We start from the raw sequence: 21,470 nt of genomic DNA, 5'->3' as shown, positions 1-21,470 counted from the left end.
AATGTACAGGCCAGTCTGTGTGTGTGTTTGTGTGTCCATCTAAGCCGGGGGTGTTTGGCTGACTGCTTAGTACTGCTTTGCGGACATGTGTGTGTGTTTGTGTGTGTGTGAGTGAGTGTGTATGTCTGTGTCTGTGTGTGTGAGAGAGAGGTGAGCAGGGCCCTGCTGAAGGTGTCGTGAGTGAGGCTCGCTTCATCTCTGGCACAGCTTGCTCACCCCGGGCGCCGCCGAATGCGCACCTCTCCCAGTCGCAGACGTGTCGCAGACACCTGTCTGGCCGACGAGAGGCAGCCATAAATTATTTTACATACGGGCGCACCGCTGCGAGGCAGAGTTATTTCTTGATCAGACGCAGCGTGCAGGCGACTTCCCCTCTGAGCGCAAGCACAAGCAAAAGCGCTCTCGTTCCGCAAGTATGAGCGGCGGAGAGACAGACGGAGAAGGAGAGAGAGAGTGAGAGAGGAAGAGAGAGAGGGAGGGAGAGAAAGAGGGTGGGGGTGCATCGGAATCCTGCTGGGGGCTTTTGGTCGAGGGGTAGCACAGCGCGACGCCGAGCAGGCACGCAGACGGCTAATCAAAAGACGAACTCTTGGACCCCTCTAGCGATCGGTGTTGTCATGAGTTCTCCTCCGCTGCTTCATGAAGCAAGAGTTCAGAACGCAATTGCGGCTCCACCGTCAAAGTGCCCAGCTGGAGCAACGCTTTCTTTTTTCCTTTTTATTCCCCCCTCCTTCAGCATTTGTCAGTGCCTGGCAAGTGCATCTTGTTGGCTATTTGCCTGTGCATACGGCAAGTCAGTTAATGTGCAGTCTGCGGGTATGCATACTGGCTTTTAGCAGTGTCTGCCATGGCGGGCCGTGCATGATGAATACATACTGTAACTATTTGAGGTTGTGTACTGATGAATGGCTTCATTAAAAATGTAGTACAGTGAAAAGGAGTGTGTCCAAAGAACATTTGTCTGAGAGATTCTCAATGCATTCTCCTTAGCGTCCCTCTAGTTTAATTTTGTTTGCTTATTTATGCATTTGTTTGTTTGTTGCATTAGTAACCCCAGTGTTGCAAAACAAGCACAAAACATCTGCACTGAAAAGTGGGCCCGACGCTCTCGTCCAAGGTCTCTCTGCCTTTAGGTTTTCTGTTTAGGCATCCCGGTGATGTCGCGCCCGTCCTTGTTCTATTCTCCTGGAACGGGGATCAGAGAGCTGCTCCAGCTGTTTCAGTCAGTCATCTCGGCTCCCCAACACCTGCGCTTGACAAACGCGTGCTCCCGCTAAACGCCTACCATCTGAGCCCCTCAGAGAGAATCACCATGGGGTTATCTCCCACTCTCCTCCCAAAAACTTTTTGGCAGAGTTGCATGCATGCAAGAATGGGAAAAAAAGTATAAATTTGACTACTTTTTGGAGGTTTTTCAAGCAGACTTTTTTTTTGAGTCTCCTGTGCATCAATATTGAGCAAGTGTGTGTTTTTCTGTCTTTTTGTCTTTTGTCTCCTCTGACTCTTTTGTATTGTTTTAAAGATTGTGTCACAACGATTTTTTTGTTCCATTAAATGAGAAGGCAGCTCGGAATTGCGAACAGATGGCTGAGCGCACACACTTTCTATTTATTCTTTAAAGCCTGATGGTTTATGAGATGAAAATGCCCCGTTTAATAATGTATTCTTCCAAGCTCGCTGGCTGCCGAAATTTAATTATTGTCCTCAAATGAATCCGCTACCTTTTCATCACAATATAAGCCGTTTGTAAGTTGCTTGATGGAGAGACTTGAATGAGCAGGTTAGCACCTAATTAAATCTGAACACACAGTCGACTTGGGTGCCTTGAGCAGGTGTTGTGGAGAAGCACAATGTCTCGCTCTTTTTTAAAAAACATGCCAGAGATTGGAACCCTGGCCCACAGCAAAAGTATGTGCCAGGTCGTCATGTATCTGGCCAAAGCTGATGTCTCCTGAATTGATGCATGGCCCGTTTAACAATCAGATGTGGACCAGCATGACTTGCCCCTCTCTATTATCTCAGCAGAGATGAGAATGCATTTGATGAATAGGTCTGTATTAGCCATCAAATCCAGGACATGCTGTTCAAGGCCTAATCCCCATGCTGTTTGCTCAAAGGTCTGCGTGTAGTTGTTTGCAGGACCATCCATCTGTCTAATTGTCTTCATTAACTGATGCAATTAGATGCTGATTAACACTCAGCATTTGTGCTGTTCAGATGTTTGCTGTTTGATAATGCTTTCACAAAGCTTACGGTCACAAATATGCAGAATATGTTAATTAAGAAGTTCAGTTTAAAATTCGGAGTCTTAAATTAAGGGTTTCTTCTAGAGCAAGGAGTGTTTGGCATTCCAGCAGAGCTCACACTCTGAAGGGGAAGGGCAGAGATAACCCAGAGATGGTCTTTAATTGCTTCCTCAGTCTTTCCGTATTATCATTAATATACGCTCGCATTCCCAAAGCATTTGATTTCTCCTTAGGGTCTAAGGGTGCTAGAATGACCATGGCTAGATATCAGTGGACTCTGGCCGAGGTCACCTTGAGGCCTCTGATTCAGATACGCTCATCTCTTCCCTTTGTTTGTCTGATTATGTATGGGCCGAGAGCTCCGGTGCCTGGCAGTGTGCGGAGTGCAGTCGCCAGACGGGGGGGGGGGGGGGGTGTGTGTGCAGTGGTATTTTGGAGGATGGCACCGCTGGCTTCCGTTTCTCCCACTCCACCTCGGCTCGTTTGTTCTAATCACCTGCCCCAGCACCCAGGCCCTCGGAGGGCTCCGCTTGCCTTAAATGTATTCCTGCTGCTCATCCTCTCTTAAACCCCTCTATTGAAAGGGGGAATAAAGGGCGGCAGAGAGAGTGTGTGTGTGTGTGTGTGTGTGTGTGTGTGTGTGTGTGTGTGTGTGTGTGTGTGTGTGTGTGTGGAGTGGACTCCCCTCTGTGGATGTCCTGTCAGGCGAAGGAAGTGATGGTCCGGCGCCGTTTGCATGACTCGCCACAAAAAAACCCCCAGCTCCAACGACTTTGGCGTGGAGGTGGGAAAGTACTGCCGCTGCGAAATCCATCTACTATTTGAGCCCATCATGATTGGCCCGGGGGCATTTTCAGTGCAGGCCGGGAAGTGGCCAACCTCTGTTCAGCATGACGCCCCTTAATTCAGCCGGTTCCCTGGATGTTGGCACCCCTCCTGGAGGGTCCGGGTAGGGTGCAGCGTTGATGGGGTAGATAGGCAGTAGATGGAAAATGGCACGGGGCATGGCAGGGGTAGCACTAGAGAGAGAGAGGGCATGTGGGGTAGTGGGAAGTAGTGGGCAGAGGGGTGGGGGGTGGTGCGGGGGGGGTTGGTGTTGAATCTGATCTATACTCCAGCTGGCAAAGAGAGCCTAAGTGAGATAAATTGCAAAGCAGCTTGATGTTTTTTTTTTCTTTAGTTTTTTCTTCTTCTCTGCACCCCCTTGCTAGTCGGAGAGCAGCAGGAGCCAGCTGAAAGGTCCGCTCCAGTGAAGTGAGAGGGGGGTCGGCGCTGTGGTGGGCAGTGAGGGTGTTGGAGGGCAGCTGCTGGAGGCTCTGGGGAGCCCCTCCCTGTATCGCTGTGAATTACAGCCTGGCAGACGGCATCCTCACTGCCGCATTAGCACCGGACAATAGTCTCAAACTTTCACATGGGTTTTTTGTTTAATCCTCTATTGATACAATTCTAAAGTTTAAAGTTGGACGCCGGGGGTTTGGGTTGTATTTTACAAATTACACCCTACGATGAAATGTTTTATTAAAGGCCTTCATGTATTATTTAACAGACAAACAGAGAAGAAGCACACATGGATTCCTATTTGAACTTGTTTATTTGCTGTAGGAGTAACCTTTAACTAAGCATATTGGCCCACAAACATTCGAGTGGAGCCATCTCCCATCGGCTGCAGCAGTAGTCTACGTATTTTTTTTTATTCATTCATTCATTCATTCATTCATTCATTCATTCATGCATTGTTGAAATGGAAGCTCCGGGGCCCGACGAACACGTAGCTAAAAAGCAAAAACGTCTCTGCAGGTACTGGGAGGAATGGGTAGGGAAATACCCCTGGATTACTACATTTTAACGTGATGCAAACAAAGTGTTTTGCAGTGTATAGGAAGGAGTTTTTATTTCACACATAACTAACAGCAAACCTGTACAGACTAACACTTTGGTCTCATCCTTCTTTAAACAGGAGGATGACTCCACGTAATAAAATAGGTGCTGCTGAGGTGACCTCTGTGTTCCACTGATGTTAAAGCGCAGTCAATGTGTTTGTTTTTGCATGTTTCATAATGAAATTTGAGTTCAGGATTTGAATGCTTTTTTTATTTGTATTTTGGGTTTACATGACAGACCCTGACCCACCCCCCACCACCCTAGCATAGTCTGCAGTGGAGAGGCCTCCTCTGCTTCTCCGTTGCTGCTCATCTATCTTTTACTGACGCCACAGCCCCCAGCCTCCCTGCTGGACCTCACCTGAATCTTTATGAATGAATGCTCTATTATGGACCCCCTCAGATCCTAGTGCAAGCCTTGGGAACACATATGTGGACACTTTCTTTATTCTCTCTCTCTCTCGCTCTTTCACTCTCTCACCCTCTCACTGATGCCCCTCTCTCTCTCTCACACACACACACACACACACACACACACACACACACATCTCTATCTGTCTCCATTCTTTATTAAGTTATCTTTTTATATAGTAGTCAGTTTGTCTGTCTGTCCACATGTTTTTGTACACCCTTGGACTTCTGTCCATCTGTCTCTACCTATCTCTGTCTTTCATTGGTGTACTTCTGTCCATCTGTCTCTACCTATCTCTGTCTCTCATTGGTGTACTTCTGTCCATCTGTCTCTACCTATCTCTGTCTCTCATTGGTGTACTTCTGTCCATCTGTCTCTACCTATCTCTGTCTCTCATTGGTGTACTTCTGTCCATCTGTCTCTACCTATCTCTGTCTCTCATTGGTGTACTTCTGTCCATCTGTCTCTACCTATCTCTGTCTTTCATTGGTGTACTTCTGTCCATCTGTCTCTACCTATCTCTGTCTCTCATTGGTATACTTCTGTCCATCTGTCTCTACCTATCTCTGTCTCTCATTGGTGTACTTCTGTCCATCTGTCTCTACCTATCTCTGTCTTTCATTGGTGTACTTCTGTCCATCTGTCTCTACCTATCTCTGTCTCTCATTGGTGTACTTCTGTCCATCTGTCTCTACCTATCTCTGTCTTTCATTGGTGTACTTCTGTCCATCTGTCTCTACCTATCTCTGTCTTTCATTGGTGTACTTCTGTCCATCTGTCTCTACCTATCTCTGTCTTTCATTGGTATACTTCTGTCCATCTGTCTCTACCTATCTCTGTCTTTCATTGGTATACTTCTGTCCATCTGTCTCTACCTATCTCTGTCTTTCATTGGTATACTTCTGTCCATCTGTCTCTACCTATCTCTGTCTCTCATTGTTGTACAAATTCTCAAGTCTTCTCTTCCAGCTGTCTTTCTTTTTTGTTCTGTGTATGTTTTTTATTCTCTCTCTCTCTCTCTCTCAGCTCTGTTCTCTGTATAACCATCATATTTCTGTTTTTTGTGCGTCTTTTTATTCAGACAGTTTCTCTCTCTCTCTCTCTCTCTCTCTCTCTCTCTCTGTATATCTGTCTCTCTCTCTCTCTCTCTCTCTCTCTCTCACTGGTCTTCGTCTGGTTGTGTTTTGAAGGTCCGGGCTGCTTCAAAAGCAGCTGCATCTTCTTGAGGAGGCCGAGGGGGGCTTTGATCGGTTCACGCAGAGCTACACCAGCTTTGGCGCTCAGCGTCAGCCTGACAACAGCCTGATCTTTAAGGAGTGGGTGCCTGCCGCCGAAGCCCTCTTCCTCACCGGAGACTTCAGTGAGTAGTCCCACAGATCAATAAATCAAGAAATAAATAAACCAGGAATGGCAATGTGATGTCTGGCTAGTTGGTTGGTTGGTTATTATTTAGGGTAATAAATAAATAAGGGGAAAATAGAAAATTGTCACCTCTATTTTGAAGGGGTCTAGGGCTGGTGAATGGTTTTCTGAATCAGTGAAAGAGGGGAAAAGGGGGGCTAATAGTGGTCAGACCCATGTACCTTTTGTCTGTGAAGCTGGCTGTGGAATAAGGACACCAAATCTCATGAATTTCAAGGTCTAAATACAGCCTGTACTGTGAATGTGATGGTGCCCATGGAGTGATCTGTCTAGCTCACGGAATGTAGTGAGCTAGTGAGCTGAGTGTTATGAGAACGAAATGGATTTGTGTTATTGCTACTACTGCCATAGGAGGTGGGAAGACTGTATTTATATTTTCTTTTTTAAGAAATGTAATCCAGGGGAAGTGGAAACAACATAAAACAACATGTGAACAGTCCTCAGTTGAGGCCCCTTTCCATCAAATTTAGGATGCTAGAAGATCACACTCTCAAGGTTGTACAGAGAAAGGCTCTGAAAGTTGAAGTGATTGTTGTGTCAGGAGTTACAGTATGATTGAAAGACAAAGTCCTGCCAGGTCTGACAGTTTTCACAGCTACCATGACTTCTTAACGGTCTCTCCAAAGCAAGTGTCCGTGGGATGGTCTGGGATGGTCATTAGGGGTCAGTGCAGAACTAAAATATAGTCCACTCCAGTGTTATCTGGCCTGTTTTGTATTGCCATGGGGGTGTTATACTTAAGGAGGGTTCATCCCTTTCCCAAAAGAACTATATGGGAAAACATCTAGGTTCATTATGCATTCTGTATACTCTAAGTGTATGTACTGTATTTAGCATATGGCTTATTGACCTGACCCTCTGAATCTGCATCATAATGCTTTAATGTTTACATTTTGAGGATATTTAAATTTATCACAGATGGATTCCTTAATTCCTCTGGTATGTTTTCAGTTGCGAGTTGACTTCAGTTCACAAGTTAATGTAAAGGCTCTAAAGCGAGATGAAAGAATGTTTTCTGCATAACGAGGAGAAGTTGGCCTTAAAAAGCACTCAGAACCAAAGTTGCATACATCACATAGTAAATTAGGACAAACAGAAGCTGGAGCCTCTGAAAAGGTTTCCTTACAAGCCTCCACCATCTTAATTTATTGCCCTTCCAGACGTAGGTACATAAGTACAGTAGTTCATTCAGCTCTTCAGCCATGTAGCTTTGATAGCCTATTTTCAAGTCATAGATTCATCAAATTCATCTAGCTCTTCCTGTCATTAACTGATTGAAAATAACTGCCTAATTGCCTGGAAGATGTTATCTTATTTGATTGGCTTCTTTCATATGACACAACAGTGAGTTCCAATTCTCCCTTTGCATTCCATGTTTTGAAATGATGTTTGAGACAACCTTGAGGTGTGACCTCTCAGGCTATACTACTAGGGATCCAATGGGGTGACATCATATCAAAATCTTTTCTTCTGTGCTTAGTTAAGGCAAACTTTTTGATGCCTCAGTTAATGAACTTCTTTTCTTTCTAAACTGTGCATGGTATATACATCATTCTCAGTATGCAGCAACTTGAAATGCCTTTCAAGTCTCAGGGTTCTTCCTTTTTTTAAAAATCTTTTGCGGCTCTGAAGTGTCAGAAATCTCAGTAAACAAACATCTCCACGGTGCCGAAACAGTCATGCAAAAAAGGCAAGGCTTCCTCATCCGCATTCAGGCAATTCGCCCTGAATAGGCTAATAGATGTGTTCAGGGCCTTGATTAAGTGCAGCCCGCCACAAAGTCCTTGCCTCTGAATTGATCTTAAATACTGAACACTCCTCTTAGTCGAAATTTCACCAAGGCTGCTGTAAATGTTAAGTGTAGGTGGCATATGACGCAGTTCTTTGAAGTTGCCACTAACCTCAAATAAATGTAGACAAGAGAACTCCATATTCTATTGGTCGGTATAGTTGGATGTGAGAGCAACAACCTAACCACTAAATCATGTAGTAAGTAAGTGGTTCTATTGGATAGGGATTGTGTACAGCTAGCCAGTCATTACTCCAAAGCAAGGCCTAGCTGATACTAGACCTCTGGTTTGCAGTAAGCAAGTACTGTAAGTACATGCTAAAATAATAAAAGAAAGAAAGAAAATGATAATGACTAAATTATTCTGGATGATTTTAGTTTGCTTTACCATTGGACTAATTGACACTCTAATTGTGTGCAGTACTCCACAGAGCCATGAGATGTCAGATTTTATGTTTTGATACAGATAGGCAGTATCTGTATTCATTAGTATCAAAACAAAATGAAAAGAGATTTAATCTGGAAACTATTTAGAATGCATGTCAAAGATGTGTTTCCTTGTTTATTTGTTTAGATGAATGGAACAAATTTTCCCACCCCTACACCCAGAAAGACTATGGGAAATGGCAGTTGCATTTACCACCAAAAGAAGACAACACACCTGCCATTGCCCATGGATCCAAACTGAAGGTACGATGTTCAACAAATCAGACAATGTTGTGGCACTTTCTTCTGGCCTGCCTACATTGGTGACGACACCTTCACATTCCTGTGTTGGCAGTTGGTATGTAGCGGAAGGTTTTTAAGTGTGTATTTAGCTGTTAACATTTAAGCTCAAAGCCTTCAGATTAACCATTAGTGCGCACATTAATCGCTTTCAGGTCAAAGTCAATTGCTTTCCTTTGGGAAAAATATGCTATTGTTTTCAGTCTTGAGTGTGTCTCTTTGTCATTAAATCTCACCTCACCCTGATCCTGCGGGGCACTGAGTGCCATGCCGCTCGACACGAGACTAGCCACGATGGCGGCGCGCCTTAGAGGAAGATAAAAGAGCTCTCATAATCCGTCGTCTGCCTGATGACTCCTGGCTGGAAAACGCCATCCGGTAGTGCCGTGCCGGCGGCGGCAGCAGAGGTTGCCAGGAAAGAAAGAGAAAAAAAACGGCATGGGGATGGATGGCACGGCGATGCCACCCGCGCAGGGACCGGGTCACACGCGCAGGCTGGCAGGGGCTCATTGTTAGGCGAGGTCAGTCAGGGGATGATAAGGAGCAGATGGAGTGGTTGGCAGCTGATGTCGAGCCCCCAGCCTGCCCCAGCCCTGCACTCTCCTACCTGCCCGTCCCTCCCTCTCCCCCTCCCGGGCGGGTGGGGTGGATGTGTGCGCTGTGGGGGCCGAAGCCTCCGCCGAGTGGCCCGTCTGGAGGTGACGGCTGAGGCCTTGTGCCGGGGGCTTGTTAATGCGAGCGCGCGGCACCATCCCTCTTTCGCGGGACTGACGGTGAGGGCTTGCCTGTGCCGGGGAAAGAGGCAGGTGACCGTAAGGTCTTAATTAGCGTTGATGGAGCTGAACCAAGGGCACAGCGCTAGCCACGGATGCCTAGAAGTGGAGATGAAGCCCTACTGGGACCTGACATGCTGAAAGAATGCATGCATGTGCAGGGGCACATATGGCAGGGTACTACATGTCAAGCGACAGTCTCACCTAGACAGCGCGTAATATTGTTAGATAGGATAGATAGATAGGCACAGACGTTACATTAAGAATGTGTACAAGCATTGTGTCATATGTATTTGTTATATTGTATTGTATAGTTGTTCTAAAAATATTTTAATACAATGTTATTATAGCATAAGGCTGTAATTATAAAATGATGTGTTATTTCAGTTATTTAGATAGATGATGATGATGTCTTGCTGATCAGTGCCAGATCACTACACCTGTTATGTGGGGTAGTTAGTATTTTTAGCAGGTGCATCTGCTTTCAGCCATAAACCTGCCATCAAAAATGACTTCACCATTGGAGGCTTTGCCCTTTTCATTTTCAAAGTCACTGACAAAAACTGATGATGGAAGTGCTTCCTGCACTTTAAAAGACTGACTGTGACTGTCAAGACAGTGTGGCATGTTTTCAAAAATGCTGTTTATTCAGCACGTTCCACTTCGAAAGTAATTGGACTCGAAAATATGCGTGGACGCATGTCCTAACTTTGACATATCCATTATGCATTTTTTCCCCCTGCAATGCAGATAAACTGTGTGCTGTGAATGCAACACAACAGATACGTCTGTCTGGGGCTGCTCACCCAAAACAGGTGGGCTTCAGGCTGTCATTGAAGTCCACCTGTTCTCACGCATGGTCAGTAGCCCATGTGCTAGAGCAATGATGGACTGGTTTTGGCTGCGTTTCAGCTCCCAGTAGCCTCCAGACCAACAGACAAGTCAATGGATATCCACGTTAAGGCAGTGGAGCCTGCAGGGAGTGGAAACTAAGAAAAACTTGTTCATTTTCGCGTTTCATTTGTGCTGTTTTAACAGATGCATTCACAGCAATGATAAAGATGCTTTTTTGCTGTGTCCTGATACCTAAATGAAATTACTTTATTTGAGAAAAGGGCCGTTTTTTAGTTTTTCTCCTGTAGAGTCTTAAGCAAATACTGTTGCGACTCTCTTAGCAGGTTTTACACCAACAGCTGAGACTGAAATTGTAATATTTGGCATAGACATTGGCAACCACTTTGGAAGACACCATGTTGCCCTCATAATTTCTTACCACAGGCAAACATTGTGAATGTCTGCAATGGCTCTGCCAAACTGATTTTTAAGTCGATGTGACCACACAAGCGCACACAAACAAACAAACAAATAAATAGATAGAATAAGTGTCCCCGTACTCTCTCCCTCACACCCACCTGATATGTATGCATTTATCCAATTGGCTCGGCTGGCACACCTGCAAAGGTGGTCTCCCGCGTCTCTCGCCTTTCAGCATCGGGCCATTTTACTCTGGCCATTTCCCTTCTCTCCATAATTCTATCAGCTGGCGAAGGCGTCACGTCGGGGCCCTTGCTTTGTGTCTTTCTGTGGAGTGCGGCGATAACGAGTTGTGAGCGCAGCAGGTCGCCAGGGCTGTGGGCCTTGTGGTGGGGTAGGCTTGGGTGGGGGGTTGTGGGTGGTGGGGAGGGTATATGAGGGGATGATCGTTACCTCATGGCGGTGGTCAAAATAAGCCTGCCGCTTTGGAAATGACTGTGCTCATTTGCGCCAGCGACTGGAGGGGCGCGAGTGTGACATTTGTGAACTCGCACTGTGAGGCGCTCTCTCTCGCATCGATTATTTTATTTTATTTTATTATTTTTTTCATTTCTCCCCCAGCGGCCCTCCTCAGCTCCATGCTGGGTTTCTCTCTTTCTCTCTGTCTGTCTCTCTATCCCTTCCTCTCTCTCTCTATAACCTCTCTCTCTCTCTTTCTTTTCCCGTCTGTCTTTTTCTATCGTTCTTTCTGGCTCTGCTCACGTCTCTGTAATTCATTCTCTCTAACATCTCTTTGTCCTCATTTGTCCCCCTCCCCATTCTGGACTTCCTCTCTTTGCACTCATTTATCCAATTCCCTCTCCATTTCTCTCTGCCTTCATTTCATTTTATCTGGTCCTCTCTTTATTTTTGTCTTTCTCTCTCTCTCTCTCTCTCTCTCTCACACACTTTTTGTCTTTCTTTCTCTAACTTTCTAATTTTCTTTCTCTCATAGACCTGTTAGTTACAGCTGATAACTGATAACTCCAGTTGGAACATATCACTTCTAACAAAGACGGTTGAAATTAGTTCACAATTCTTTCAACTTTCGACTCTGGCAATTTGTTATTTGTTCTGTAAAGAACTATAGCACACTGCCTCTGTTTGACGTCAGTGAGGGGAGCAATGTCAGAGGCACCGGCAGATAAAAAAAAAAGCTCGACAACAAATGGGCCTTTTGAAATTGATTTGATTTGTGCTCATGTCCGACGGCATTGCTGAGCTGGTAGTGTGATCGCATGTCATTTTTCTGAAAATAAACAGCAATAACAAAGCCATAAATAACTTTTTGGCAATATAACATTGGGGATTAAATGACCCTTTCCGTTTATGATCAATGGCTTCAGGAATCCTCCATCTGAGGATGCCTCTCGGGCAGGTCTTGCACGAGGCGTCTCGTCTGTCAAAGGGGAGAGAGGCTAGCGGAGCAGAAGATCCGGCTGACATGATGAATTCGCTCCCTCAAAAAAAGGGGCCTTTCAGTTCAGTTGTGGCGTCTCATGGAAAAAAAAAGTTATTTCACATCTTTTGACATCTGTGCTAAGTGGGGGGGAATTTAAAGTTTTGTCCGTCGTACAAGCAAAAGTGCTAACACGCACATGCACGCACACGCACACACACACACACACACACACACACACACACACACATACACACACACACACACACACAAACAGAAAACCAATCACAATCACTCACCTTTTATTGTATGTGAGAGACGTGACCTTTACGGTTCATTCGTCAGCTAGGTAAGACTGATACACCTTGGAAGTGTTATTGATTTCTGGTATTTGCAAAGCAGTTTGTGATGAAATGGCAGGGGAAATACCCTTTTTTTGTTGCCCTATAGGTGTAAGTGAGGAACTGTTGACTGACTGTCACTCTCCACAAGATGCCTCTGATAATATCTGTGTGCCTCTGCTTATCCCTAACCTTGTTGTGATTCTTTCTTTTTCCTTTTTTTACACCTTCCTGTCAAACCTCTCATTGTAACCTTGGTGTGAATTTTACTCTAAAGCCCCGGAATATCAAAGAGTATAGTTGCCCCGGAAAAAAGTGAAGGAAGGAAAAAAAGAACCATACCATCACCCGGCTGCCACTCTCGGGGAATTTATTCATTGTGGAAGGTGGGGTGATTGACAGCTGGCTCGCAGAGGGAAGTCAGTGAGGTGTATACCTGGGCTTTAGTTGAGGAGTCACTGGGTTAGGACGCAGGGTTCAAACGTGGCTCTGCTAGGGTTCAGGAACCTCCTGCAAGGACGTGGTGGAGGATTTTGTTCAGGAAGGATTCAGGTGTCAATATAGCCTTTGCTGAATTTATTTATTTACACTATAACATGCTTTTGCTAGAATGAATATCCTAAATTTGTGTTTAAGATGAGACCTGACGGGTAGTGTGCCCTTTACCATTTGGAAATGTCTTAAAATTAAGTTACATATTCATGCTAAATGGAAATATAGAAATTAACTTCTATATTGGTGAAGGTCAAACTCTTTTACATTTTCTGATGAGCTATGAGGGTTATGTATTGCAATGATTAGCAATGATAATTTGTTCATCATCAGAATTAACATGTCTTCATTCATTTTGGGTAATTATAAATACATGTAATGAATATAATTAATTACATTTACAGTAATTGTGTATAAGGCACAGGACAGTGTATGGAAGTTGAAAAAACAAACCCATATTAATACCATATTAATACTATATTAAGCGTCCCTGTGTATTAACCTCATAGCTGAAGAATTGAATTTTGCAAAATCAATGTATAAACCGTGGCTAATAGTTGGGAAATTACGGTAAGGCAAGGCAATTTATTTATATAGTGCATTTCATACCCCAGGTAGACACAATGTGCTTTACATAGCTCGGGCATTACCTCAAATAAAAGTAAGCAGGTATAAAACATATCACAAATATATCACAGTAGTGAAATAAGTAAAAACAATAAAAGCAATAAAATAGTAGAATAAGTAAAAATAATAAAAGCAATAAAATAGTAGAATTAGTAAAAACAATAAAAGCAATACAAATAAATGAAAAACAGGAAAAAGCCATAGAGAAGAGGGTGGTCTTCAATTGGGTTTTAAAAGTGGCAATGGTTGGAGCAGTCTTAATATGCTCAGGGAGTTTGTTCCATATCTGGACTGCATGGTGGCTGAAAGCAGCTTCACCCTGTTTGGTGCGAGTAGAAGGTATGCATAATACCTGGCTGTTCTGTGATCTAAGAGGTCTGTGGGGGATGTAAAATTTAAACATGTCTGATATATATGTTGGCCCCATCCCATGCAGTGCTTTAAAAACCAGTAGCAGTACTTTAAAATCTACCCTAAAAGAAACTGGTAGCCAATGCAGGGACTTAAGTATGGGGGTGATATGTTCTCTTCTGCTTGTCTTTGTTAGGACTCGTGCTGCAGCGTTTTGAACTAATTGAAGCTGTCTAATTGTCTTTTTTGGAAGTCCTGTGAAGAGCCCGTTGCAATAGTCCAGCCGGCTTGAGATAAAAGCATGGACAAGCTTTTCCAGGTCAGACTGGGACATAAGGTCTCTCAGCTTGGCAATGTTTTTCAGGTGATAAAATGATGTCTTGGTTACAGCTCTCATGTGATAATCAAAGTTGAGGTCACTATCAATTATGACTCCAAGGTTTCTGACTTTAGTCTTAACTTCAAGCCCTTACATTTACATTGATTCATTTAGTTGATGCATTTATCCAAAGTGACTTAGGCCAGTGAAGAATTAATCACAAATGTGATTGCTGGTGATGGTAAGAGATGTTAGGAGGAGTTTAGATGCCTCACTTTCTTTGAGAAGTGTGAATGATGGAAAACAACATGGCGAGGGAGAATGAGGGTCCCCACAGAGGGTGGTGAGGACAGCAGAACGTACCACCAGGTGTACACTACCCAACCTTTGGGACATTTACACCAGGAGATAGCCAAAATCATCATCAGAGATCATCCCAGTCATCCCATCAATAACATCTCTTGGGTGCTACGGTCTGGGAAATGTTACCGTTGCCTGAAAGCGAGTATTGAGAGACTGAGAAAAATCTTCTATCCACGGTCTAGCCACATATTTATTTTCTATAATTGAATGTGATAAATAAAATTTGATTTGATGTGAATTTTTGTTTACATCATGGCTTGTAAGACTCAGAAGATGCACACCACCACAACCATCCTGCTTCCATGTCCTCCATATCTTAGGTGTACAGTATGTGTGTGTGTGTCTGTGTGAGCTCTGAATGCCCTTGCTCTCTGGCTGAACTTTTCTCCCCCCTGCCCATGCTGGGCCGAATGGGCAGAGGATGCTCTTTCTGCGGACGCCACCGGCCCAATCCCCCCTGACCCCCACCCCTCCTCCTCTTTTCTCCCTGGTGCCCGCTGCCGGTGCCGGTGCCCTTGCCACTGCGCCGCTCATTTGTCTCTCCTCTCCCAGGTGGTGGTGCACACCAAAGAAGGCGAGAGGCTCTACCGGATCTCACCTTGGGCCAAGTACGTGATCCAGAGCAAGGAGTCCGTCATCTACGACTGGGTGCACTGGGACCCCCCGCAGCCTTACCGGGTAGGTGGCAAAGGGTTCCCTCCGCAGGGATGAGCAGGGTTGAAGCCCCTGAAAAAAGAGGCCAAAGGGACTGTTTGTGTGTTGTGTGTGTGTGTGTGTGTGTGTGTGTGTGTGTGTGTGTGTGTGTGTGTGCGTGCCCTTGGGGAACTTGCTCTGTTTGTGTGTGTGTGTATGTGTGTGTGTGTGTGTGTGTATATGTCTGTGTCTGTGTTTGTTTTCATCCTTACCTACAGTACAAATACAACATCCTCCTCACTAACTTCAAATATGTTTGTGTTTGTGACTCCCTGACAGTATGGCATACAGCCCTGCTGAAATATTTACACGCCTGCAAAGAATAAAAATGGGCTCATTTAAGAGCTCTCTCTATATGCACACTGTGTTACACTGCAGTCACCTTGTTTACTCTCAAGGTGGTAATGAGAAGTGCTCTTCATTAAGGTGGCCATGTTTTGAAGTTTTAACTCTAGTCCATTGTTTATTTTTTTCTTTTTGTCTTCGTCTCTTGCCTTGGACGTTCGGATAATTGGCTTGCCACGTCCGCACCTTCATGTGACTTTCAAATAAGGCTTAGCCTCGACAAAAAAGCCCCCTGTATGTGGAGGACCCACCCCACTTTTGTCCTCCGTCCCATTTCATTAAGTCCTGTCTGATTTGGTAGCCACTCTTCTGGAAAGGGACGTATGGCACATATCCTGCTTTGCATGGCCCTCAAGGGAGATGGAACTCTAACCAAATTAACATTTTTTGTATCTGCTCCAAAGAAACACATCTCCTTTATTTTAACAATGACATATTACTTTCTTTCCATGTTAAGCCCTACTTTACCCTTGTTTTTTGGCAAAGGGGTACTCTAAAGTCTCTATGCTAAAGAGCCTGTGTCCACATTAAATGTACAGGGACTTTCACCACCAGGCCTGGACTGTGCTCTCAGAGCCATAACAGCAGGTGGTTATGGCATCCTGCCACAGGAGCTCTCCCTTCTCGGACTCTGCTCTGTGTTACTTGCCAATATACTATAGTTGGCTCTCTTTTGTTCTCATTTAAAAGAGCAAGACTGCCATCTTTTTGTTGCTTAGATCTGGCCGTTTGTACATGTATACTGTACCATTTCATTTTTGCCTGCTTTAAGTAGGCAGAATATTACTGAAAATTAGCAACACACATATACACACACACACACACTGTGCCAGCATATCCTATGTTCATACATTTGCCGTGTTTGTATCTGCATTTGCAGAGAGAGGGGGATGCACAAGAGGCATTAGAAGCATTGTAATCTCATGATGATGAGAGGGGCAAACTGAGGTAAATATGCTGCTTTGGCGTCTCTATATAGGCCTTCCCTTCTAACGTCCTCTCTTTCCTGTTTACCTTGCAGCACAAACATCCACGGCCGAAAAAACCCCAGAGCCTGCGGATTTACGAGTCCCATGTGGGGATTGCCTCACCAGAGGGGAAAATTGCATCTTATAGTAACTTCACAGCCAATGTGCTGCCTCGAATCAAAGACCTCGGTAAGTGTTCAAATCTCTCTCCCAACGTCACTCTCTCTCAAATGCCCCCAAAAAAAGCTCTTTTCTGTTTTCCTCTGCGATGTTTTTTTTTCTGCTGCAGGCATGTCCCATCATCTATATATCTGGCCCTTGAATAGGCCATTGTGCACATGAATGAGGAACGATTATGAGATCTTCAGTTTTTTTTTTTCCAGTTTTTTTTTTTCGTAGCAAGTAGTGACAAGGCCAGGTCGGCGTTGCTTAGATACACACACCAACCGGCCGTGTTTCTGTTCTCATTTTGGGGAGTGACATTGTACTGGAGCCCATGGAGGAATTTGATTTTCTCCATCTCTTCAGCCGTCCTGTTGCTTATTATTCACATACGCACACACACACAGACAGACAGACAGACAGACAGACAGACAGACAGACAGACAGACAGACAGACAGACAGACAGACAGACAGACACACACACACACACACACACACACACACACACACACACACACACAGACATACACTCCAAAGTTGAACTTGGCTGCATCAGGTTTGTTATCCGGGCACAACACCAGCCCTCATTCAATTTTTTTTTTTTTTGGTGCTGTTTTCTAAAGGTCTTTCTAATGCTCCGACCTGGCCAACATCCTTTTTTTGTTGTGGCCAGTACTCAGCCTTGTGAAGTGGCCCGCCATTGGAGAAGTGGACAGGCCTGCTGTTGAGTGCATTGCACCCAAGAGAGGGGTTAGGTGCGAGGTTGCCCATTTGCAGTGGCATATTTATTTCTCTCGCTTTTTCGCCATCAGACAGTCCTCCACAACAATTACGACTGGCTGCCTAACATCTGCTTACCGTAAAGGACGCTGATATTTCACTTTGCATGTAAACATTAATGCGAACTGAATTGAATTTGAGGGAAAAATCACAGCCTTGGTGCAAAAACACGTTATGTGCACATCTGTTCGAAAGGGGGAGAAAATGTTTGTAAAGTTAAAGCCACTTCTCCCTACACTTTCACAGTTAATTTTGTTACTTTTCGGGAATGCTGTCACATTTTGCATGGCGTGCTATTTTCAATGCTTCATTAACGCAGCTCATGCCGACTTAATAGCATGGTTTCGCCCACAGCTCTGTGGCGATAACGTGCGCTCCTACCTTCTGGCTTCTGCCAACCCCCACTACACACACACACACACTCACAAAAACGCACACACAAAAACACACACAACTCTCTCTCACACACACACAAAACACACACACACACATGTGCGCGCATGCGTGTGTGCAAAACACACACAAAAAACACACACACACACACAACACACACACACAACACACACACCCAACACACACACCCAACACACACACAAAACACACACACGCACACACACACACACCCCAGCCAAGAGAAGGCTCCCGTTGAGCTCCATCTCCCCTGCTTTCTGTGTTCACATGGCTCAGCAGGTAGCCCATTACTTCAGCGCAAGCGAGGTCACGGCCACCAGTCCTTGGGGATACATGTAGTTTCCCATTTGCCCATTTCACCAGGAGAAACCCAGGGTTCGATGCCACCCCCTGTGCAGAAAGAGAGCGGATTTGGCGGGCGTTTTCTGGGCCTCTAGAGACCCCCGGCCCCCACCCCCAAACCCACTGTGTAATAAGTGCATTTATGCACTTGGAGAGTTGAATTTTGGGTTGTGGTGGCGTAGTGTGTTCGGTGGCAGATGTGTAGCCTGTTACATGTGCCTACATGTAAATGGCATAAATTAGGCTTTAGTTGGTTAGCCCACATTATCTTCTGTTCACCCACTCTTTTCTACTCCTTTCTGCAATGTTAAACCAGTGAACCAGGTGCGCGTTACAGAAGCCGTTTTGACTACGTCTACTAAACAGTGGTGTGTTACTTGCTCTCACTGGTTTGAAGTCTACCTCCCCTGCTCTGTATCTGCTGTGGCCACTGAGGCGCTTCCCTCCCATGTGGGTCTGTGGTTGGTGGGATTGGTAGGCTGTGGGGGGGGGGGTTTGAGGGGGTGCGGACCCTGATGTCTGGCACAACAGAAGGGTAAGCTCTGACTCTGAACAGCCCATTAGAGGGGCACATGGGCACAGCGAAAGCCTGAGTGTCAAGCCACCCCCCCCCTAAAAAAAAACACACACCTAAAAACAGACAGTAAAAAAAAAACACACACCTAAAAACAGACAGACACACACCTAAAGACAAACGTGTGTGTATGTACACACACACACACACATTCAAACACACACACACACATACACACACACACACACACACACACTCCTGTGACACCTAAAGACCAGGTGGGTCTGAGCCCATGAGCAGCAGCAGCAGGACGCAGAGGTCCAGGCTCCCTCACCTCACCTCTCCACAATGGCTGCAATTTGCCAAGCTCTTTTCATCTTTTCCTGCACAGTGTACACACACACAATCACACTCAAACACACATATGCAAGCACCTATGCACACAATCACAAATCACAAATATGCACCCACAAACACTCACACCTGTGCATTTGAAGGTTGCAGACAGCCTTTCAGAAAGCATGTTTCCCCCCCTTTTGTCAGGGAAATATATAAATAAATATATTTGCACAATAATAGAGAGAGTGAGTGAGTGAGTGGCAAGAAAAAAACAAAGAACATAAAACAAAGGATTGGCTTTCTCTCTGGAGTTCTCCCCCACATGGGCTAGGCTTGTCAGTGTTTGCCTGGCGATAAACAGAGGACCTTCATCCAGAGCACTCACTCACTTCCCCACTTGGTTTCCGGAGACCGTGAACTCACAACGAAGAATGTGTGTGTGTGTGTGTGTGTGTGTGTGTGTGTGTGTGTGTGTGTGTGTGTGTGTGTGTGTGTGTGTGTGTGTGTGTGTGTGTGTGTGTGTGTGTGTTGAGGTGGGGGAGTGCCTTTGGGTGGACATAAGGTCAGCAGCACCACGCGCACACACACACACGAATGCACACACACACACACACACTCCACTTCCCACTCAAGCCATCCTGTCAAGCCTGGTGAGGAGAGTGTAGGTGGGTGGGTGGGTGGCAGAGAGAGAGAGAGAGAGAGAGAGAGAGAGAGAGGCCTTCCCTCAGTCAGACAGTCCGACACGTCCACCAGAGGGCCAGGAGATGAGCGTGTAAGAGACCAAAAAAATGACATCAAGATGAAAAAGGAACGAGTGACGGATCTTCCTGAAGGACACACAGGTGGCAAGGGTTAGCAAACTTGGCTACCTGCCCGCCCGTCTTTTTCCCCGTCTTTTTCCACGTACAAGGGCGATGCGGGGCATGAACCGCATGCTAACCCACTCCATGTTGGGAGTTCACACAGACTGCCTGTCTGTCATTGGGGCGGGCTGTTTACTTGGCCTACAGTCTTACTGACAGCAGCTATGCAATATTAAGCGACTGTGGGCACGAATGCTATGTACCAACATGCTGGGTATTGCCTCCCCTATAAAGACTCTGCTCGCTATTATCTCAACTGCACACATGAGCTGGATATCTGGCGCGTCCGCTGCTGACAGATTAATGCTTTTAACAATGTATGATTATAGCATAATGGTCAGTTTGTGTAAATGTCAATCTACATTGGCGCTTGGTACACTGGAATATGTCTGATGGACTGCAAGCTCATGCCTTTTGAATGTCTTTTGAAGCAAACACACACACACATATACCGTACACACACACACACACACACACACACACAAACAACACACACACACACACATACACACACAAATAAATAAACACACACACACACATACACAAACACACACTCACATACACACACAAATAAACACACGCACACACACACATTGATTGATCATATGGCATGCACTGAGAATTGTTTGGGACACGACTTTGGGTATGAAATGCCATGTAGGAATATTTTCTGCAATTTGCTGCACTTAGCACTTACGGAGAGAGCGAATGTCCCCCCATCCCGCACGAAGCGTGAGATTGACACAGTTATGATTGCTTTTCTGTCCCACCCAACGGGGGCCTTCACGTGAGGCCTCCAGTGATCCCTGGTGCAGTGGGAGCACTTTGTTATTGAACACGTCTCTCCCCTCATTCATGTCTGTGTTCCCACATATGCAGGATACAATTGTATTCAACTGATGGCAATCATGGAGCATGCCTATTATGCTAGCTTTGGTTACCAAGTCACGAGTTTCTTCGCTGCATCCAGGTAAATATCTTTACTAATTCTGTCCCATACCAAACCCTTGTATGTCTATGTTTGTGTGTTTGTGTCTTTGTTTGTGTGTTTGTTTTTTATTTGATGTATGTATGTATGACCTAGTCGATGAGCACATGAGGGATGCTATGCAGTGCACTTCTGGATTACTGCCTATTTGTGTTTTTTATTTATTTATTGTTTACAATATTTATTGTTTGCTGTAATGAGACCTAGTGGTTTTATACTCGCCATAAACTGATAGCTCCCCATGTTTGGATAACTTACCAAGTCCCTCGAATAACTTTTTTTTTTCCTTAATCAATAGTTGTAAATAGTATTGTTTGCCTCGGCAGAGTGTAATATGAAGTGTCATTGGGCTGTGTGAAAGCAGGACCCACCACAACCAAGGGCCTTAAATCAAGCGGAGGAATTCTGACACCAGCGATAATCTTCCTGTAAACACATTTGCAGTTAATCCCAGAGAGAGAGAGAGAGAGAGAGAGAGAGAGAGAGAGAGAGAGAGAGAGAGAGAGAGAGAGAGGGGAAGAGAGAGAGAGAGAGAGAGAGAGAGAGAGAGAGAGAGAGAGAGAGAGAGAGAGAGAGAGAGAGAGAGAGAGAGAGAGGCAAGTGGGGAGAGAGAATAAGAAGAGTCTCTGAG

General features: G+C 45.2%; 1 protein-coding gene across 1 annotated transcript in view; it reads left to right on the top strand.

The window, feature by feature from the left end:
- Positions 1-21,470, top strand: part of gbe1b (glucan (1,4-alpha-), branching enzyme 1b) — a 102,510-nt gene that overhangs the window by 8,319 nt on the left and 72,721 nt on the right. The window contains exons 2-6 of the mRNA XM_048264580.1: positions 5,729-5,898; positions 8,324-8,439; positions 14,986-15,111; positions 16,493-16,628; positions 20,731-20,821. Coding sequence (XP_048120537.1) covers positions 5,729-5,898; positions 8,324-8,439; positions 14,986-15,111; positions 16,493-16,628; positions 20,731-20,821 — 639 coding nt within the window. The remainder of the gene's footprint in view (positions 1-5,728; positions 5,899-8,323; positions 8,440-14,985; positions 15,112-16,492; positions 16,629-20,730; positions 20,822-21,470) is intronic.

The sequence above is a fragment of the Alosa alosa genome, chromosome 15, assembly GCF_017589495.1.
Source record: "Alosa alosa isolate M-15738 ecotype Scorff River chromosome 15, AALO_Geno_1.1, whole genome shotgun sequence".
Classification (NCBI taxonomy): Eukaryota; Metazoa; Chordata; class Actinopteri; order Clupeiformes; family Clupeidae; genus Alosa; species Alosa alosa.
This window is presented reverse-complemented; position numbering and strand designations above follow the sequence as displayed.